This window comes from Psittacula echo (genome assembly GCF_963264785.1).
Source record: "Psittacula echo genome assembly, chromosome: 4".
Classification (NCBI taxonomy): domain Eukaryota; kingdom Metazoa; phylum Chordata; class Aves; order Psittaciformes; family Psittacidae; genus Psittacula; species Psittacula echo.
The window spans coordinates 93,081,253-93,102,261 of record NC_137738.1 but is presented as its reverse complement, the minus strand read 5'-3'; the positions used below and the strand labels follow the sequence as shown (position 1 = coordinate 93,102,261).

General features: G+C 47.2%; 1 protein-coding gene across 1 annotated transcript; it reads right to left on the bottom strand.

Moving 5' to 3' along the window:
* Positions 1-2,983: 2,983 nt before the first annotated feature.
* KLF11 (KLF transcription factor 11) lies at positions 2,984-15,812 on the bottom strand. The gene is made up of 4 exons (XM_080616064.1): positions 15,723-15,812; positions 13,117-13,371; positions 5,827-6,817; positions 2,984-3,812 (listed from the first exon to the last, which is right to left on the bottom strand). The coding sequence occupies exons 1-4, from the start codon at positions 15,762-15,764 to the stop codon at positions 3,508-3,510; spliced, it is 1,593 nt and encodes a 530-aa protein (XP_080472190.1). The 5' UTR covers positions 15,765-15,812; the 3' UTR covers positions 2,984-3,507.
* Positions 15,813-21,009: the final 5,197 nt, after the last annotated feature.

Below are 21,009 nucleotides of genomic sequence, written 5' to 3'. Positions count from 1 at the left end.
TTGCAGTGAAAGGCTGTGACAGAAAGCTGGTGTCATTCATTACACTGTCTCCTTCCCTTCTCTTCCATTAAAACATGACCTTGCCAGAAATAAACATTGCTGCAGCCTGGGAACTGGTCTGAGGGAAAGAAACAGCAGAGATGCTTAAAAATGTAAAGTACTAGCTGCTGCTGTCACCACAGCTGGACACCTCTTTGCCAGACAAGACCTGGAGGTGACACCCAGCCTGCCAGAGCCTCTTCCCCACCAGAGAAGAACCAGGGCTGATGCAGCCATCTCTTGAATCAAATTCTCATCTCTTCTTCATTTCCAGTGACATGCCATGCACAGCCTGCAACACCAACACAGCAGCACCTTTTGCTGGTAGCTTCTGGAGGCCATACTAGAACAGAGCTACGGACCCCAAGAGTCTTGTTCTCAGGGAGCATGCAAAAGCCCCAGGCCCTGGCAGTGCTGCAGATGTTCCACCAAATACACAAGAAGTATTGTATAAAATAATAAATGGATAAGCACTGATCAATTTACAACAAAAATCCAAAACATCCTGCATTTACAAGTAGGTGAACTGGCAAGCCCCAAAGTCTTCCACTGGCTTAGCTATATAACCTAATCCAGGATTTACATAGTTCTGGAATGGATGTGTATGAAACCTAAAAATCTGCAATCTTTTGATGATTTAAACCCAGTCTCATTACATACTTTTTATTTAATAAAAGTGAAAAATAAGTACAAACCCATGATTGCATTTCTTTAAAATAAGTCTGAACAATAGAGTTCAGGCAGTAAAGTGCAACAGGAGCAGCTATCCCAGCCGTGCTTTACCCATAAACAACCCTTATGCAGCAGGAAGGAACAAGAAGGGCAAGCAGCACAGACACAGCCACACCACGGCTCAGCTATTCATGCACATCCACGAGATGTCCCAGGCACAAACAAGTTACAGCAGCGTGCAAAAGGTAAGACTAACAAAGAGGAAACCGTTGCTCTTCTACATCGTGACACACATCCATGACACACTGGTTTAAATTCCATATTCTCCAGCCCATCATCTGGATGCTACAAGCTAACATTACTGAATTACGACACAAGCTTCCAAACTGTTTTGCTCAGGGGAACACCTTAAGTGGTTAGCCTGTAAAAGGAAATTAAGTACATTGGCCACTGGATTGAGACAGGACACTCTTCCCTTGGTTACGAGCATGCTAAAATAGCATCCAAAAGTCAGACTTCTTGTTTTCAGGGTCTTCTGAAGGAAAAAGAGCAGCAATGCCTCTTTCTTCACCACATGAATTTGGAAAACTGGGACTCAACAGAGAGCAGCAACACTACAAGCACCCAGGTTACCAGCAGAGAAGTTTCAGCCACAGCATGCTCACACTCACCAGCATGCACCCTGCTGTGAGTGGGAGTACAGCACATGTTGAGTGAACAGGTGTGGGCATTTTAAAGGTCAGACAAAAATCTTTCAGCATGTTTAGCACAATACTCCAATATGGTGCAGTGCAAACACTTACTACTGTTATCATTCTTCACTATGAGGGTGGTGAGGCACTGGCACAGGTTGCTCCGAGAAGTGGCTGCCCCATCCCTGGCAGTGTTCAAGGCCAGGTGGACGGGGATTGGAGCAACCTGATCTAGTGGAAGGTGTCCCTGCCCATGGCAGGGGGGTTGGAACTGTGTGAGCTTTAATATTCCTTCCAACCTAAGCCAGCCTGTGATCCTATAAACTACAGCTATAACTGTAAAAAATAATGACATATTCTGCTTTCAACTGAAACAGGTCTCTACCCATTTCAGGGGAGTGCTAGCTGAGATCAGCAAGTCTGCACTTACACAGATGACAACTGTGCTTTGCCCACATTGGGAAGTAACACTGTTGTTCTGAAATCCCAAAGCAGAGCAAGAGATAGTGCACTCCTAGTTATCCACATCTTACACATCCAGGAAAAAGGCCCTCAGAACTCAACTGAGCTTCAGTGCAGGAGTGACTGGAAGGAGAAAGTCCAGAAGGCACTACAGAAATATTTCATTCAGTGGGTGAGGCATCTCCCAGCAAACCACCACCTGGTGCTTCAGAGCACAACAGCTCTACCATCAGCTCTGCTACAACACTACACTTGCACGTCCTTCCACACCATGGAAACCCAGCAGTCCAGTTGTGCTACGGGCATTTTGTTTTATTACTCATACCATGCCACTAAAACACAGCATTCCTGCAGCCAGCAATTCCACTTCTTAGCCATATTTACACTGGGTGTAAAGAAAATGCATTCAACAGGGAAAATATCTCATTTAATAGAAAAGGGTGACTTCATACAAAGTACTGTGGAGAAGTAGAAGGCCACATGCAAAGTGTCATCAAGTTGACATGGGGGCTGTTTCTTAAGACATGGTTAGTACTTCCTCTGGTGCTTTGATACAGATAAATGAAAGCCTTGAACAATTTCCTATAAGGTGCACAAAAGCATCCACAATACATAAAAATTATTAATTTTCTATTTCTCTTGTATGCAAAAAAAAATATATATATAAACAGAGACCCAGCCAATTATCCCCGTGTTATCTTGCCATTTTTGCACTTTCCAGTAGACTTTGATATGCTGGTTTAGTAGGACTGAAAGTAAAGCATAATTCTTAGTGTCAAAGTTTCTAAACAGTGTTTGTGCTTCTAGCTCCATCAGAGCAGCATGGCTCCTCCAAACTTTGCTCCGCTGGAGTGTGGACTCAGGAATGCCCAGTATGTCAAACTTCTACCAAACATCACAACAGCATCCACTTGCAAAGGGTATGAATTTATAAAATGTTGAGGATTTCATCACTTGTCCTCTGGAAGTCTTTCTGGTTTGGCTTGTTTTAAAATGATGACACACTTCAATCTCAAACCTCCAATATGACCTGTGACAGGAGGGTGTAACAGCACCAGCCCATCACAGGATAAGGATCTGCAAGTGTGAAAATCCCAATCACTGTGAGTTATCAAATATTCTGTTTACAAAATGCTCTGAATGCAATTGTTTTGGTTTACTGAAAAAGAGTTTCCAAAACTCTGGGTCTCATCCTGCACACCCCTACTAATGCAGGTCAAGAAATTTGCCTGTATATCAAGATCAAAATGAATAAATACAAAATATATTTGGTATAGAAAATACTAGTATAAAAATTAAAAATCACCCTGTTTTACTGTCCATCAAAATTCTAACAGCAAGCATTACAAGTGACTTCTTTAACCTATTGCCAAAATAATTTCCAAAGAGTTCTGCTTTTCTGAAGTGCTGGTGATTGCATTTGCCCAAGTATTGGAAAAAAAACAAACAAAAAAACAAATAGGGAAGGAACGAGAAAATACATGATAGATTTCTCACATAGCATTATTAACAGAGGACCTAAACTGAAGGAAACTAAAGTATGCACAAACACAGCGGAAAAAAAGCTATTGTCAGTTCTGCTCTATCCATCAGAGCTCTTCCTGATTTTCAGACAGTTTGTAGAGAAGGTGCTCCCTTCACACTAGCCCTGACAGACAGATGATGGCATGGGGATGAGCATACTCAGAGCACTGCTGCTTTTTGGTTTCTCTGCCGTGGCAATCCTGCTGAGTTTGCCAACCTCTGTCTGCCAGCTGGGGATCTTCTTCGTGGTCACATGGCGGCGGGTATGCTTCGTCAAGTGATCGCTGCGCATGAAGCGACGCTCACACACAGGACAAGCAAACTTCTTTTCTCCTGTGTGAGTTCTGCGGTGGCGTGACAGTTCATCTGAGCGGGCAAACTTCTTGTCACAGCCTTCCCAGCTGCAGTTGAAAGGCTTTTCTCCTGCAGAGCATAAAAGAAACAATTTAGTTTTGAAAAGTTGTGTTACAATTTTATCAAAGAACTAAATTAAATCCTGCCTTGAAAAAACCAATGAATTTCACAGAGCTGTTCATGTGTGTAGTCAATATTAGCTTAAGCTCAAGTTATGTTCTGGACAAAAATTGTAGGTATCACTTCTATGTATTCCCTCACATCACTGTAAATGTTCTTTAATCAAGCCTACTTTTTTTTTTCAGTTGTCCCAGTTTAAAGAGGATTCTTCATAAAGGTACCTTACCCGATGACTGAAATAGAAGCAAGCCTCTATCCCATTCCTATGTGACCACAGCTCTACAGCTGGTGCATGTCACCCTCAAATACTGCAAGCAAATGGGAAGCCTGGAATCAAGCCTCCCAAGTTCTGCTGCTCCAGTGATCCAGTCCTACACACAAATATACTGCCCCAGCGAGTACTACTGAGGAAAAGCCTGTCCTGCAATTCCCAACAGACAGCTAGGGGAATTCTGCACACCCAGGAATGACAGCAAGCAGAAAAGCTGTTCACATCAGCTTCTGCTCATCCTGGGCAACTGTTTAACATCAGACCTACCCTAAACAACATGATCCACTGACTACAACCCTTGTAAGGCTCAAGATAAGCATCTACCACATGACGCAAATTTATTGATAACACTTTGGAGCAGGACACAAGTGTCTAGCAGAAAGTAAGCCCCACAGAAGTGTTGCTCTTATTTCAGATATTGAGAGTAAGTGCTGTGTTTGTTGTATTTGGTATCACCTAGCTTCTCAGTGCACAAAGAAAAGAAAGATGAACTACTCTGCCTCCCGTTCCTGTAACATGTACTAGCTAGCAAGGGCTCAGCATGCTTCACTTCCCACAGATGTCCTAGTCTTAATCACAATACAAGGATACACACACCTTCCCCATGGATCATCAGCAGCATGTGAGACGCTTGTTGCTAGTCTATGTTTACCGTGTAGTGCCAGGTTAATTCAGCAGCCTGCAGCACTTACTTTCAAGCTCAGAAGCAGAAACATCATTCCATCTCTGAGCTCTGGTTTACACGGATTATCAGCTTCATACAAGGCTTAAGCACTTTCCCCAAAGGAACTGTAAAGACAAGCTGCCAAACTAATGCAATCCTGCCACAGAAGCTGACATCCCATAAACCACAGTGTCTAGGGGGCAAGGGAGGGTAGTGGAAAAAAAACCAAGGAAAACCAAAATTAAACAGACTTTTGAATGAGCTATTCTGTACCAATTTCTCACTATGCCTATCCCTCAACATCAAAAATAGTCCCTGAGAACTCAAAGTTAGTTTGAACTTAACAGGATCTTGAGGCCAGAAAAATGGTAAGTAAATCACATGTATACTGTCTCCACGCTGATCAGATTTTACGGAGCAAATCAGCTCATATTAATTACAACTAATTTTCATTTACCTTTAAAATTCCCTTTCTGTAACTGAATAAACTGCTACATTCCTGGAGCAGCTCTACTTACTAACACAGTAGCCCAAAATCTCAGTGTTTTCCCATTTAGCCTAAACAAAGCTCTGGAAAAATGAGTAGTTTCCAAATTTCTCTTATTCTCCTCATGCAAGAATTAAGACCAAGCACCTGTACTATGGGTTGCTTACACCAGACCTCTCCATGCACCGTCTGTCCCCCCCCCCCCCAAAAAAAAAAAAAAAAGGACTGCACAATTAATTTCCATCTAGGCGAGATGACAGGATGCCACTCTAAACACACACACAGACTGCAAAGCTTTGCTCCAACTGAAGCATGTGAAATTCAACTAGAAGTATGGGGTCAGCTGAGGTCTCAGCACAAAGTCTGTCTTGTTTTGCTTGCCCATGAAGAATGAACATTCCTCCCGTCTCTGAGATGAACAGAAGTTTCCCTGTCACCTGCTTCACCCCTTTCCCAACCCCTCCCCTAAAAACCCATGCATTTCAGCACCCCAGTGCAAACCAGTGCCAGAGTGACAAAGGCCTCACCCTGTTGTACGTACCAGTGTGGGTGCGAAGGTGGGCTTTGAGGTGGGAACTTTTGAAATAGGTTTTCTTGCACCCAGGGAAGTTGCAAACATAATTCCTCCGCCTAGAAAAGTCCACCTGGGGAGCACAGCTTTGACCAGAAGCAATGAATACAGGAGCAGGTGCAAGGGGCAGTAACTTGGTGTTCCCAACAGTCATTACTGTTTGCGGGCACTGCGGTGTCGGTGTGACAGCAGTCTGCGGGAGAACCAACATGACGGTCCCCTGGGGCACAGAAGGTCCCATGAGTACAGGCTGAGAGAGCGGGGCTGTCTGCGGTAAAATAGGTTTCATGGGAGTTGAGACTGTTGGAGTTGAAGGTTTGACATAGGCATTGATCATACTGCTTTGTGCATTTAAAGGAATCATTTGACAGAGAACCTGGGGGCTTGAAACAGGGGCAGGTGTCACTGGGGTAGCTCTTTTTTGCAAGTCGTTCTCACAATTCTTTGGCAAGTGGGTCTGTGGTGAAAGAGGCCGGACTGGTAGTTGTCCTTTATTGGTCACAATATCACTGGAGTCCTGTGCATAAGGCTGATGTACCGGAGAGGTTTTGTTAACTAAATCATCGGCAGCACATAGGTCCTGTGGCAGTCTGGAATGTTTTCGGTCATCCACTCCACACCAGTCTCTGGAAGTACTGTAGCCTGAAGTTACCTTTGTTTTTTCTTGCACAGCAGGAATGTGATGGTAAGCAGAGCTATCTCCTGTGTGACGTATGACACTTGTTGCCATGGCCCTGCAGGGCTGAGGGGCAAAGGATTCAGCTATCACTGGCTTCTGGCTGCATGGAGACACATTGGTAACAGATGGCTTGGTTATGGGAGAGGCACCGGTCACTGATGTTACTGAGCAGGCAGCTGTATTTGCCATGACAGTCCTTGGTTTGGAGTAAGTGACTTGTGAGGAGAGGACTGTAGCAGCCGATATCTCAACAAAGTCAGGGCTGTGTGGAGGGGTCATGCACTGCAAGAAAGAAAACACCATTATACATTAAATTACATCCCATCTCCAGGACAAACTGCTTAAAGCATACTGTCATGCTTTAACCTAGCCAGCAACTGAGTACCACACACTGCTTGGTCACTCTCACTTCCCCTTACCTCCCCGGTGGGATGGGGAGGAGAACTGGAAGAAGGTAAAACCCACGGGTTGAAATAAGAAGAGTTTAATAATTGAATTAAAAAAACAAATAATAATAATAAAAAGAATATAATGGAAATAACAAAAAGAAAGAAAGTAATAAAAATCCACAAACAACAAGTGATGCACAATACAATTGCTCACCACTGACTGATGCTCAGCCTGACCTAAGCAGTGATCAGCCTCTTCCAGGTAACTCCCCCAGCTTATATACTGGACACAGGCATTACATACTCTGGTATGGAATACCCGTTTGGCTAGTTTGGGTAAGGTGTCCTTGCTGTGCTCCCTCCTGGCTACTTCTCCTCACTGGCAGAGCATGGGAAACTGAAAAGTCCTTGAATTAGGGTAAACACTACTGAGCAACAGCTAAACCATGTGTGTTATCAGCATTGTTCTCAGACTAAATCCAAAACACAGCACTGCACCAGCTACTAGGAAGAAAATTAACTCTATCCTGGCCAAAGACAGGATAATATCCACCCCTTATTCCATACCATTTAAGTCACTCCAGGTCCCACACTTCAATTCATCCTATCTTTTGATATAGACACACAGACATCATTCCCTTAGTCTATGGACCATCCCTCCAAAATATCTGCTGAGTTCATTTAGCCCATAACTTCGGGCTCCATCTGTCACAACAGCCCTTCAGGGCAGGACAGATGCTGTGTGGTGTTGCACTGCTGCATGCTGAAGCCAGTTCTGATTCCACAACCACTGCACTTGTCCAGTTTCATCAAATCATTCATTAATCTAGGTGATTTTTACGGCAATAGCCTTGATATGGCACACAGCCATCACAGAAGTGATAACATACAGTATTATGTAGCAATTAACATCATACAGTTTAGTTCATTGGCTATTTTCACCAGATCAAATCCCCTCGAGATACATGCCAGAATTCCCCATCCTTCCACATTACCTGTCAAGTACACTCAGGTCCATAAACGGGTTTGCCTCTGTCTGAAGCGGGAATAACCCAGACTGTCTTCCCCAGCTATTTCTTGTTATGTGCACCACAAGTACTTCATCCCTCTCTACAGTACGTAAAAGTTCTGACTGCGCTGGGCCAGCCCTGTTGGCAGATCCCCTCATGTTGAACAACCAGGTGGCTTTTGCTAAATGCGTATCCCAACATTTGAAAGTCCCACCATCCACTGCTCTCAGTGTAGTTTTTAAACAGTCCATTGTACTTTCCCAGCACTGGCAACCGGGGTGCCAGGAGGAGCTGTGCTTCAGTGCCAATCACTTCCGAAGCAGCTCGAACCCCTTCACAGGCTGCCAGTATCTCTTTCTCAGTTGGGGTATAGCTGCCCTCAGATCCTTTGTATCCCCGACTCCAAAAGCCGAGGGGTCGACCTCGAGTCTCCCCTGGAGCTTTCTGCCAGAGGCTCCAGGTAGGACCATTCTCCCCGGCTGCGGTGTACAGTACATTTTTTACATCTGGCCCAGTCTGAACTGGTCCAAGGGCCACTGCATGAACTATCTCTCATTTCATTTGCTCAAAGGCTTGTTGTTGCTCAGGGCCCCATTTTAAATCATTCTTCTTCCAGGTTCCATGATAGAGAGGGCTTACAATCGAACTGTAATTTGGGATGTGCATTCTCCAGAACCCCACAGCACCCAAGAAAGCTTGTGTTTCTTTCTTATTAGCTGGTGGAGACATTGCTGTTATTTTGTTGATCACATCTGTGGGAATCTGGCGATGTCCATCTTGCCATTTTATTCCCAAAAATTGAATCTCCTGTGCAGGTCCCTTGACCTTACTCCGTTTTATGGCAAAACCAGCTTTCAGCAGGATTTCGATTATTTGCCTCCCTTTCTCAAAAACTTCTTTCGTTGTATCACCCCACAAGATGCTCACTCCCCCCCTCTTCCTTTCCCTGCTCCCGCAGGGATGGGGAGGAGAATCGAAGGAATGTTAACTCCCACAGGTTGAGATAAGAACAGTCCAGTAACTCAGGTATAACACAAATCACTGCTGCTACCAATAATAATAATGATAAGGGAAATAACAAGAGAAGAGAATACGACTGCTCGCCACCCGCCGACCGATACCCAGCCTGACCTGAGCAGTGATCTAGCCCTTCCAGGTAACTGCTCCCAGTTTATATACTGGGCATGTCGTGCTGTGGTATGGAATACCTCTTTGGGTAGTTTGGGTCAGGTGTCCTGTCTCTGTTTCCTCCTGGCTTCCCCTCCTCCCTGGCAGAGCATGAGACTCAGAAAGTCCTTGGTCAGACTAAACATTACTTAGCAACAACTAAAAACATCGGTGTTATCAGCGTTGTTCTCAGGCTGAAAGTCAAAAACACAGCACTGTACCAGCTACCAAGAAGGAGAAAAATGACTGCTACTGCTGAACCCAGGACAGTACTGTTGGATTCTCCCAGAGGCTGGTACATGCTAGGGGATGTGATATACCCACTCAGTGCCATGCTCTTTGGCCCAAATGTCTATAAGGTTACTCTGAAAATGAGTCCCATTGTCTGACTCAAATTCTCTCTGGGGTGCCATGTCGCCACAAAATCTGTTTCTCAAGGCCCAGGATAGTGTTCCGGGCAGTGGCATGGGGCACAGCGTATGTTTCCAGCCATCTGGTGGTTGCTTCCACCACGGTAAGCACATGGCGCTTGCCTTGGAGGGTTGGTGGGGGTGAGATATAGTCTATCTGCCAGGCCTCCCCATGTTTGTACTTCAGCCATGGTCCTTCATACCAGAGAGGCTTTAACCGCTTGGCTTGCTTGATTGCAGCACAGGTTTCACATCTGTGAATAACCTCAGCGATCGTGTCCATTGTTATGTCCACCTGTCGATCATGAGCCTATCTGTATGTTGCACCTCTGCCCTGATGGCCTGAAGTGTCATGGGTCCATTGGGCTAAAAATAACTCACCCTTATGTTGCCAATCTAAATCCATCTGAGCCACTTCAATTGTAGCAGCCTGATCCGCTTGTTGGTTGTTCTGGTGTCCCTCAGTGGCCATACTCTTGGGTACATGGGCGTCTACATGGCGTACCTTCACCACCAAGTTCTGCACCCGGGCAGCGGTATCTTGTCAAAGTGCAGCAGCCCAGATGGGTTTACCTCTATGTTGCCAGCTGCTCTGCTTCCATTGCTGCAACCACCCCCACAGGGCATTTGACACAATCTATGAGAAAGTATAAAGTATTGGCCATTTTTCTTCTTCAGCAACGTCCAAGACCAGCTGGATGGCTTTCACCTCTACAAATTGACTCGATTCGCCTTCTCCATCAGCAGTTCCTGCAACTTGTTGTAGGAAACTCCATACAACCGCCTTAAGTCCCCCACAATAGGGCATTGTACTGACAAACTACTTCATCCACCATCCTCTTCACTTCTCCAGCTCATTACTGCCTATGAGTTAGCATACAATGATGGTGCATTCCATACAAATTTCCACCACACAAATCGTGTGCACTGGACTTTGCCTGGACCTGTGGGTGACTGTGCATTGTTCAAGTCATAATAAATCACCTCCAGTACAGCTAATTCCCTCAGGTACTGGACACCTCTCTCTTCACAGTAGCTCACTTGCTTGGGTGACATATAACATCTTCCTTGAAAGGACATCTTTCCTGCAGTGCTGACAGGAGTCACCTCCAGAGGCTGATGGCTTGAGCCCATTTCCCAATCACTTTGTTAATGCTCCCTTCCCTAGAGGGATCCCAACTGTTTGGCTTCCCTACCCTCTAATTTTGAGGCTACTGGCCCCATCATCCCAGCCTCACAGCAGCCAGGTGACATTACCTGAGTGATGGCTGAAATCTTTTGTATATCCCACAGCTCACTCAGGGATGGTGAACAAGTGGATACCTCTGGTTCTGCCTCTTGCTCCTATTCCTGTGATGTCCCTGTTTTGTCCTTCTTTACCAAACAAGCTGACTTTCATATCCATTTCTTCTTGTGTACAGGGTCAGGGTAACTGATACCAGCATGGGCTGGTCCTCTGCTTCAGCTGTACCACCCTTCACTGATGCCTGGGAAGCTGCACTGCCTGTCACTGGTGCCCGAGTAGCTGCAAGTATTTGCTTAACCCTAAACAACATGTGAACCACATTCATGGTTCCCAGCAATAGGACCATGGTTTCAGCATCCCAAGGATATTCAAATTTTCAAAGTTCTCAAATGCTAATTAGGAAGAGAAGGGAAAGATGTGGGAAGGTGACTCCTCCATAGGTTGGCTCTCCAAGGAGAAGAGGTAAAAGGTGTAATTATTAATAGCTTCCAACAGATAGTTCCCAAAGTACAGAGGTGATGGCAGTGCTGAGTACAAATACTAGATTAGTTTCATGGTCAGCAAAGCTATAATATCATAAGTGAGAGTTACAAAGTACAGTGAAATGATAACCTCAGCCCAGCCCCTAAAGGAGATGAACATCACCACAGGGAACACATACAGCAGGTGAGGAGTTACATGATGCAATGCTGAGAACAAGCGCAACAACCCTGAGAGCAAATACTGAAAAATGAGAGCAAACTGTGACCAGCGACTATTAAACCAAAACAATGAATGCTTCTAACAAACTTATATAACCCACAATGGGATGGAGAGAAGAATCTGAAAAAGGTAAAGCCCATGGGTTAAGATAACAACAGTTTAATAATTGAAATGAATTATAATATTTGTAAAGAAAGGGGGAAAAAACAAAAACAGAAAGAGGAATAACCCTCAAGACAGGCAAGTGATGCACAGTACAACTGTTCACCACCCGCTGACCGATGCTCAGCCCACCCCGAAGCAGTGATTGTCTGCTCCTAGCCAAGTTTATATACTGGGTATGACATGCTGTGGTATGGAACACCCCTTTGGCTAGTTTGGGTCAGCTGTTCTGTCTCTGCTCTCCTCCAGCTTCCTGTGCCTCTCCTCACTTGCAGACTGAAATGAGAGACTGAAAAGTCCTTGACTTAGGGTAAATGCTACTAAGCGACAACTAAAACATTGGTGTTATCAACATTATTCTCAGACTAAATCCAAAACACTGCACTACACCAGCCAGTAGGAAGAAAACACACTGTACTACAAAAAAAACCTCATTATTTTCTCCTCCGCCAGTGGGTGCAGCTGTAAGAGGCTATGAGCACTCTGCTGTTCACAGAAAACAGACTAGCAACAGAGAGCAATACCATACCCTTTCAATTTCAAGCTTCCAGCAAGCCTTTGATCTTTTCTCAATGATTACCCCATTAGATGGTGGCTACTTCTGAGATAAAGACAAATGGAACTGCTCTTACCCTTCTTATTCACCCATTTCTCTCTTGCTGCCACCTCCTCTCCTTCTTTTACCACTGAAAACTCATGCCTATCTCCAAGTGCTGCTCAACAGACAGTGCCAACACTGAACAGCAGTAGCATGAGACAAGTCTGTCAAGCAGACTGCCATACTCTCTCAATCTCTTTCCACTGTTATTCCCTCTTTTTCCTGATGTAACTGCATACTAGAAGCCTACTGGCTGAAATGAGCCTTAATCATCTGGAACCTGAACACCACCAATCCTTTTTTTAATACATACTTTTGTTGCAACATAAATGGCAACCAAAAAATAAATAAAAATTGTGATTCAACCAACATTAGTCAGCTGGAGCAGACCAATGTTCTGGAGAAATAACAGACTACATGTACAAACACATAGCATAGAAACTAATTAAACTGTCTATTTCATAATGGTAGCTGTACTTTCCTTTGTAACTACCAGAGTGAAGCCAAATGTTGTCAAGAACCTTTTTCATACAGTGCTTGCAGATAAGCTGGTGCTGAACCACTGAGGCTCACTCTGCCACTCTTACTGAAAATGCTCCAAGAAACCTACAACAACCAGCATGCAGCATCCTCAGCATGCCTGACAATTTAAATCACCGGTCAGCAAGGGTTTTCACATCCAGCTTTAACAAGGGATCAAACCCTACATTTGCCATTCCAGAGACAGCAGAAAAGCCCTACCTCAGCATGGCCACCTCACCATTCTGGCACACACACAGAGCCCTGGCTGCTCTGTAGCTATTCTACAAGGACACATGGGCCAGCCAAGTTAAGACATTGCAGAGGTGTAACACCCAGATGTCAGCCATAGTTATTTCACATCCATGTTTTTCTTACCAGTGTAGATAAATAGTCCTTTGGCAATTCAGATGTCGCCTCGGTGTGCATTGTGAAATCACCAGAATCTGAGAAGGGCGTAAGTGGCCTTATCTTTAATATGTCACCTTTCTGCGATCTTTGACCCCAGGAGCTCATACAAACAAGCGCTTCAACAGCTTCAATGTCGTTCTGCTCCAAGGTGCTGCAGGTAGACCTTTCGCTATCATGACGCTGCCTTTCACGGATAGACTCATAGATGTCCACGATGTCAGCCTAAAGGTAATTAGATTAGTGGCTGTTAGGACAAGTCAGAATACAAAGCTGACACCACCCACATTCTGTCTGCTCACGATGAAGGTCATCTGAAACAGATCCCATGCCTGCAGCCAGACTTCTACCAACCAGCTCAACTCCTGCCCTCCCCCACCAGCTCATCTCCCTATGCCTGGTACTCTAAAAAAAATAATAAAAAGTAAGTGTGATTTGCAGCAAAGGAACAGATATGTGTGTAGCTCACATTTCTAGAGTTACTTTCCTGGATTACACTGCTCTGAATAAATACATCCCATGTTTGTAAACAAGCAAAAAGAGGGAAAGAAAAAAAAATCCTGGCTTCCAACCTTGTTTAGGCAAGGCTGTTTGAGTCCTGGACCCACACTACAACTGCTATTCAGGACTGATCTCATTCTGGTAACATTTAGACAATAAATTTCTGCTGATAGCAAGGTGCTGTAAGGTATGATCACAGATTTAGAGTTCCACACCTTATGAAAACAATTTTACTCTTATTACCAGTAGGGAAGCCAGGATGGGCAAAAGTGGTCAAAAACCATGTAGAGACACCCTTAGTGACAGGATTTAGTGGCGGACTTGGCAGCTCTGGGGTAACACTTGGACTTCATGATCTTAAAGGTCTTTTTCAACCTAGCTTATTCTATATAGCCAAACAGCCTTCAAAGTGCAGTGGGAATTGTCTGCATTGTCTTTTAAAAGGCATGACACTACATGGATGTTAGGTATCTCAAAACACACTACAAGTAACATGAAGACAAATGACATCGTATTGATTTGTTTCCAATTGCAAGTATCACAGAAAATGTGCATATGTGTGTGTGTGTGTATACATGCAAGCAAAACACTTGACTTCCTGTGCAAGGATTCACAAACTTTACAAAGCTCTCACAGTGGTGCTTGGCAGTGACTCCAAAACCTACGCTGTGCTGCTGGTTTACTGCTCATGTGCCTGCTCAGTCTCAACTAGGCATCCAAACTCTTCCAGTTTTCAGCCACAGCAACTTAACTGTGAAGGCTGGGATTCAGCAGCATACACCAAGATTCTTAAACCTACTGCTCTTATATAGTATGCCTATATACCACAGCAAAAAGGCTTTAAATAGAAAGGCACCACCACAACGTCAGCACAGCCTAAAGCCCTACAGGGAACTAGGCTGTGGTGACATCACTTATACACCTACGTCAAGGAGTTTTGTTACTGACTTAAGCAATGTAGAACGATCCTGGCTCAGTGCTATCACAAAGATGCAAAGCCCTGTAGTGAAAACACAGGGATACACACGGCAATAACATTAAAACATAATGAATCAAAAATGTCAGTACTGCACTCAGAGGACTTTTGCCTAAAACATAAGATACCAGACATAGAGATGTCAAGACTGTGAGGCAGGAAGCGGTTAAAAGGACTCGAGAGATTAACTGCTCTGAGGGAGACTTCTAAGAACTTCCACTGAGAGCAATGAGAATGGGAAGGAGGGCAAAACTCCATGTGCCTGCAAGCCTAGACCTAGACTGCCTGTCCCACAGGAGCCACACCAGGCAAGGCTCCGCACCAAGTAGCCAGGAAACCTGCGAGTCCTCCTCAAAGTATGACTGCAGGCAATCAAGCAGCAGACTGATTTTTTTTCCAACCCTGCGTTTCAGAAGAGCAGTGTTCCCTAAAGAAACATGAAAAAACACACCCCGCTTCAAAAATACAACAAATCTAAAAAAGCCCTTTCTGAAGGCGAGCGCTACAGCCCAGGCTCTGCGGCTGCCAGGGGAATGGCTAACCGCGCCTGCCCGCCTGTCCTCACCTCACCCCGCCGGCTGCCGGGGCCAGAGGTGCGCGGGCAGCAGGGGAGCGCCTCCTCCTGCCCGCAGGGGCCGCGCCCACACTGCCCGCTCCCCGCATCACGGCGGGTGCCCCGGGCCGGGCGGCGCCGCCGAAGGGCGGATGGCGGGAAGGGAAAGGAAGGGAAGCAGCTCCCGCCCTGCCGCCGCCGCCCCCACATGGCCCCTGAGAGCAGGCAGTACCCCCCCAGGTGACTGGGCAACACCCGCCCCGAGAGCTCTGCCCCGGCACAACCGGTGGCAACAGCACCGACCGACTTCCCCCTCGCGGCGCGTAACAGTCCCGACCCACCAGCACCCCCCCGCCCCCAGGGGCGAGCAACGGTCCCAACCGACCACTCCCAGCGTGAGCAACGGTCCCGAGGGTCCGCCACTGAGTCAGCCTGTAACGGTCCCTGCCCGCCACCACGTGCCCGAGCCTAACCGGCACCGACTGTGCCCGGCTCAGAGTCATCCACTACTACCGCCGTCCCTTCCTCCCTCCGCCCGCTGCTTACCGCGGACGCATCTCCCATCTCCGAGCAGGGCGAGCCGTGCATGGCGCGGCGGCGGCGGTGTGACCAGGCAGCAGGAGGAGGAACAGCAGCAGCAAGAGGAGGAGGAGGAGGAGGAGGAACAACACACACAGCAGCAGCCGGCACCGCCTCCTCCCCTTCACCCGCCCACTGGGAACCCGCGGCCCGCGCGCCGACGAAAGCGCCCCAGAGCGCTCCCTTGCAGCAGCCAGCGCAGGCGGGGCGAGGGGGGGAGCAAAGAGGGGAGGCCGGCTCCTCCGCCAATCACCGCCCGCCGCGGCCCCGTTCCCAGCCAATGACAGGCGGCGGCCGGCGTGATCGCAGCGTGCCGGCGGGAAGGGCGGCGCGTGGGCACGCTGGGCGGGAAGGGAAGGCGGGGAGCAGGCGGGGGAGCGCGCGCTGGAAACTAGGGGAAAGGTCGGGCGGGAATGCCCGTGCGCGCGGGGGTGTGGCGGGGCGCGGCGCGGGGGCGCGGCTCACCCCCCTCTGCCCCCCCCCTGCGCGGTGCGTGCGGCGCGGCACGCAGCAGGCGCTGCCCCCCCCCCCCCCCCCCCGGCCCCCGCCCCGCTCCTCGCGCTCCCTCAGGGCAGCGGCGGGAGGCTGTGGGAACGTCCCTTCTCGTGGTGGATTTGCCGGGCAACGCCGAGTCCCGGTGGTGGCGGCGGCGGCGATGCCCGCTGCCCCGGGCGCCTGGGAAGGGGCAGCTCCTGTCCCTCCCCGCCTCAGATGGCCCCTGGCTGCGCCAGCGCTTTCTCAGCCCGGTTTCACTGGGGGCCTTCCTGCCGCTGGAACAAAACGCAGACAGTAATAAGCATTTTTCCCCCGCTTGATTATCTCTATTTGTTCCTTCCTCCGTTTCTCAAGACGTGACATCCTCCCTGTTCATGCGGAGGGCAGGGGAGGGATCAGCTTCAATGTTTCATCTCCTTTTGCTGTTAGCACTGGGGCTCATGTTTTGCGTTAACAGCTCTTCCAAACCCTGGTCCTTCCCTGCCGTCCGTGTAGTTTCTGAAGCTTCACTGTACTGTGCTCACCTCCGGTCTCCATTACCACACATTTCATGTGCTCCAGCTTCCCCAGCGCTACTTCCAGCCCATGAAACACCAAATTCATAGAATTGTAGAATCACGGGATGGCTTAGGTTGGAAGGGACATTAAAGCTCACACGGTTCCAACCCCCTGCCACGGGCAGGGACACCCTCCACTAGAGCAGGGTGCTCCAAGCCCTGTCCAACCTGTCCTTGAACACTGCCAGGGATGGGGCAGCCACAGCTTCTCCGGGCAACCTGTGCCAGTGTCTCACCACCCTCACAGGGAAGAACTTCTGCCTAAGCTCTCATCTCAATCTCCCCTGTATCACTTTAAATTCATTCCCCCTGTCCTGTCGCTAAAGGCCATTGTAAAAAGCCCCTCTCCGGATTTCTTGCAGATCCTCTTTAGGCACTGGAAGCTGCTGTAAAATCTCCCCAGAGCCTTCTCTCCTCCAGGCTGAACAACCCCAGCTCTTCTCAGCCTGTCTCCATAGGAGAGGTGCTCCAGCCCTGATCGTCTTCATGGCTTCATCTGGGCTCACTCAGGCAGATCCATGTCCTTCTTATGCTGGGGGTAGGAAACCAGTTGTGTGACAGAGAATGAAACAGTGACTAAAAAGCATGATGAGGGGTGGCACAGTGGGGGCACAGAGTATGTGCCTCTCCATTGATCACTGGCTGTCTCCTTTAAGACCAGAACCACTTGCACAGTCTTGTTTTGAGGGAAATCCTTAGGGAATTGTAAAACTAGGAAAACACTGTGTTGTTCTATTTTGCATTTTCTCCAGTTCTTGCAGTTGAGAAATGATTGTATTTGTCTCTTTGCTGCTTGTTGGAACACATGCAGTTTCTGCTGAAAGCGCTTACACACACAGCCTTAGTCATTTACAGCGCACATTTTTAATTGAATAATAGCATTTGAAGGCAGCACAGCAGCCTCGACAGTGAAGAAGCAGTCACAGAGAAGCAGAGTGGATCACTTCTCCTCCCAACTCCAGCGGGATGTTTCCCCATGTCACGTACCACAGACTTTGCCTACATGTTCTGAGTCCCCAGGTGGAAGTCACTGGTCCGGGGGTCCTCGCTACACTGCATGGATACGATACCAAGTAGAAGTGATGTTACATGTCTGTACTCCAGCTTGCACCATAGGGGAAATGTGATTGTGTTCCCTTTGCTGAGCTAAAAATGGCAACTAAGCTTTTTAATATAAATCCTCAGAGCTCTTACGAAGATCACCTGGTCTGCCTTGTTCTGCTGCTGCCAGCTGAGGCAGTGTTAGATGAGGAAGAGCATCTTTCTCCTCTCATCAGATGTCCATGGCAGAGCACGTCTGGACCCCTGGAGCTTGAGCCCACAGCCCCAGCAGCCTAGAGCTTCTCTTTCTCTCCCCCCTCTTGCTTCCCCCCTTTCCCTTTCCCAAGGCTGCACAAAACGGAATATTAATGTAGCTAATATTATCTTGCTTCTTTGTACTTCTGCCTACACCCACCAACTTCCCTGTGGGTTTCAACCAGCAGCACAGCTTCCCGATGAGCATGCTCATCAGGACAACCCATGCTGGCTGTGGTTCCCTCCTGAAGCTACCAACCTGGAACAGGGCCTAAGTATCTCCAATACTCCTTTCCAAAGGGCTTGGAGGAGCCTGCCCGTGTCGGCAGCTACAGGATACTGGTGCCCTGCACTGCCTGGCCATGGCGGTGCTCTGCAGAGTCATCCTCCACCACCCTGCCCCTGCAGTGCCGCTGCTGCTTAACTATCCTCGGATCTGCCTTTCCGAGCACCGTTTGGTTTTATAGAGGCCTATTTGACTCAGACTGCTGGCAAACACTTCAGAGAAAAGCTTTCTTTGTCAAAGAAATATTGTCAAATGAAAAAATGTCAAAAGATAGACAATGTCTTTGTTCCAATGTAGGAAGGAGCAGATGTAAGTTGCTTCAGCAGAGGGTTGGAAAGGCTCCGCTTGGGATATCTTATCCTTTTGGCTGGGAAGAGAAGAAAAGAATCAAACATTGCGTGTGAGCAGGAGGGAAAATATTTAATGTTGTAGACTGAAAACAACAAAAGGGCACACAGGAAACTCTCCCTCATTCCTTTTTTGCAGATAATTATGCAATAAATGATTCAAATAAGACCAGAGAAAGAATATTATGGGCTCAGACAGTTTTCCTAATGTTTACCAGCAGTTAAAAATAGACCAAAGCAGTTGTCTGGGGTGCAGCTTTAGAGTTAGTGCAATTTGGCAGCGGCGTCTGGTCTGGCTGAGTACAGCAGCAGGCTACTGTAGCAAACATAGAGCCTAGCAAACGGAGTAGGATTAAATAAATACAGAGAATTACATTCACAGCTCCCATGCAGGAGACATGAGAAGATACTTCCAAAAAAATGAGAGACTGATGTTCATGTAGGATGCGTCTCTCTGTTCCCTTTTGCCCTCTCTGTCGCGCATTTGAAGGATGGGGCAGTTGGAGCTGCCACAGCCACATGTTGCCCAAAAACGGGCTTGCTAGGCTAACAGCAGCAGCCAGAGGAGAAACTCCCCACCATGCAGCAAATGCAGCGGTTCAGATGGAAAGAGCTGCAGCAGCCCTGGCCAAGGGCAGGACCAGGACTGGGGAAATTTACCCATGGGGTGAACACACCATCCTCAGTGGGAATAGCAGAGTTGTACAAAGGATTTATAATCAGAGAGTTATGTACAGGATATCTGTGAAAAACAAGGGGAAAGGGATAACCACGAAGAATAGAGGGGGGAAAAGGAAGAAAAAGAAAAGAAAAAAAAGCAGACAGAACAGCAAGGAATATTTCTTGCTGGAATAATTTCTAAGTGCAAAAGCCATGATAAATCCAGGGGCTCTTACGCAGACTTTGACTGATAGTGCAGGTCTGTGTGAGTGATGTTTGAATGGATTGCCTCTTTCCTAGTAAAACTCCTAATTTTCCTAATTCCTTTTCGTTTCTATCCTAGTTAGTGGGTGCCACCACACAGACCATTCAGTCTCTGGCTGTCCCTGCTTGCGTGCCTGTCGCTGTGCCCAGCTGAAAGGACATGCTCCCAGTGTGACAACAGAGGCGAGTGCACTGCTAGGGAAGGGAGAGCAAACGTGCAGTCCTTCCATGCTGTCATGCCGCATGTGGGCCAGCTGCTGAAGGGGAGATCTCATTTATTGCTGTGGGCTATCAAATAGCACAGCAAATCCCCTCGCTGCTGGGCAAGGAGCCCTAGCCCTCCCCAGCAAACTGCCTACGTGTCTGCCTGCAGGGACGGGCTGTGACACAGCAGGCTTTGCCCAAAGGGAGGACATAAACACACAGTCCTGGCATGCCATCCTCAAGTGGGGTGAGTTAAAAGGCAACTTCTGCCTCGCCTGCATCTTTCATATTCACTTTCTGAAATAGATTGAGCTTTCAGTAGGTGGATAAGCATCCAAGGAGCAGGTAAGCAGCTAGCACAGCAGAAGGAAACATAGCCAGGTTACAGCAAAAGGCGTGGGTTTAAGGGAAGAGCCATAGAGATTGTTTCCCACTTTATTTTAGACCTGGGGTGCTTATAGAATAAACACTCTACCAGCTATTATTTTTTTTCTCCACTCCTAAATACATGTTTCTACCTGAAAAAATACCAACTGCATCAATCACTTGCTGCGACCTGGAAGTACTACAGAGAGAAAATCAGTGCTCAACCAGATTTCTTCTGAGTATGTGAAACACGATGTTTGCTGAATTAAGAAAATCCAATCCACAAGTATTGATTACAGGTAAGGACCATCCAGAGACCCACCGCAATAGAAATAATAAAGTAAGTGACAGTAATAAGCATGACACACTAATGCACCATCTGCTTACTTGAGTGAACCATCTGGTTTTTCTGCTGCTGCTATTCATGCCCTGATCTTATTTTGGTGGCACCAGCAGATGGATTCAAATGCCAGCAAAAATAAAAATGGCATGTTATTTATTTATTGTTCTGCTTAACTGGATGTCTTCATCGTTTCCACCATTCTCTTGACCTCAATATTACTGTTAGCTAAACCCACGCGTGCTTTCTGATACACAGTATATTAAAGCATTAGCAATGTTGACAGATGTTCCTCTGTTTTGATCATTTCACAACTTGCTTGGGCAGGTATCAAGCCTATGTGCAAACTTGTGTTTCATCCTGAATCATCTTTGACATTTTATTAATGCCAAAGTGTTTTCATGCAGCACTCGGATGCTGGGAAGATGTCCTGTGTGAC

Coding starts and splice junctions, on each gene's coding strand:
- KLF11 (XM_080616064.1), bottom strand. CDS start 15,764: ATGCACGGCTCGCCCTGCTCGGAGATGGGAGATGCGTCCGCG. Junction 13,372..15,722: donor AGATGGGAGATGCGTCCGCG/GTAAGCAGCGGG, acceptor AATTACCTTTAG/GCTGACATCGTGGACATCTA. Junction 6,818..13,116: donor AGGACTATTTATCTACACTG/GTAAGAAAAACA, acceptor TCTTTCTTGCAG/TGCATGACCCCTCCACACAG.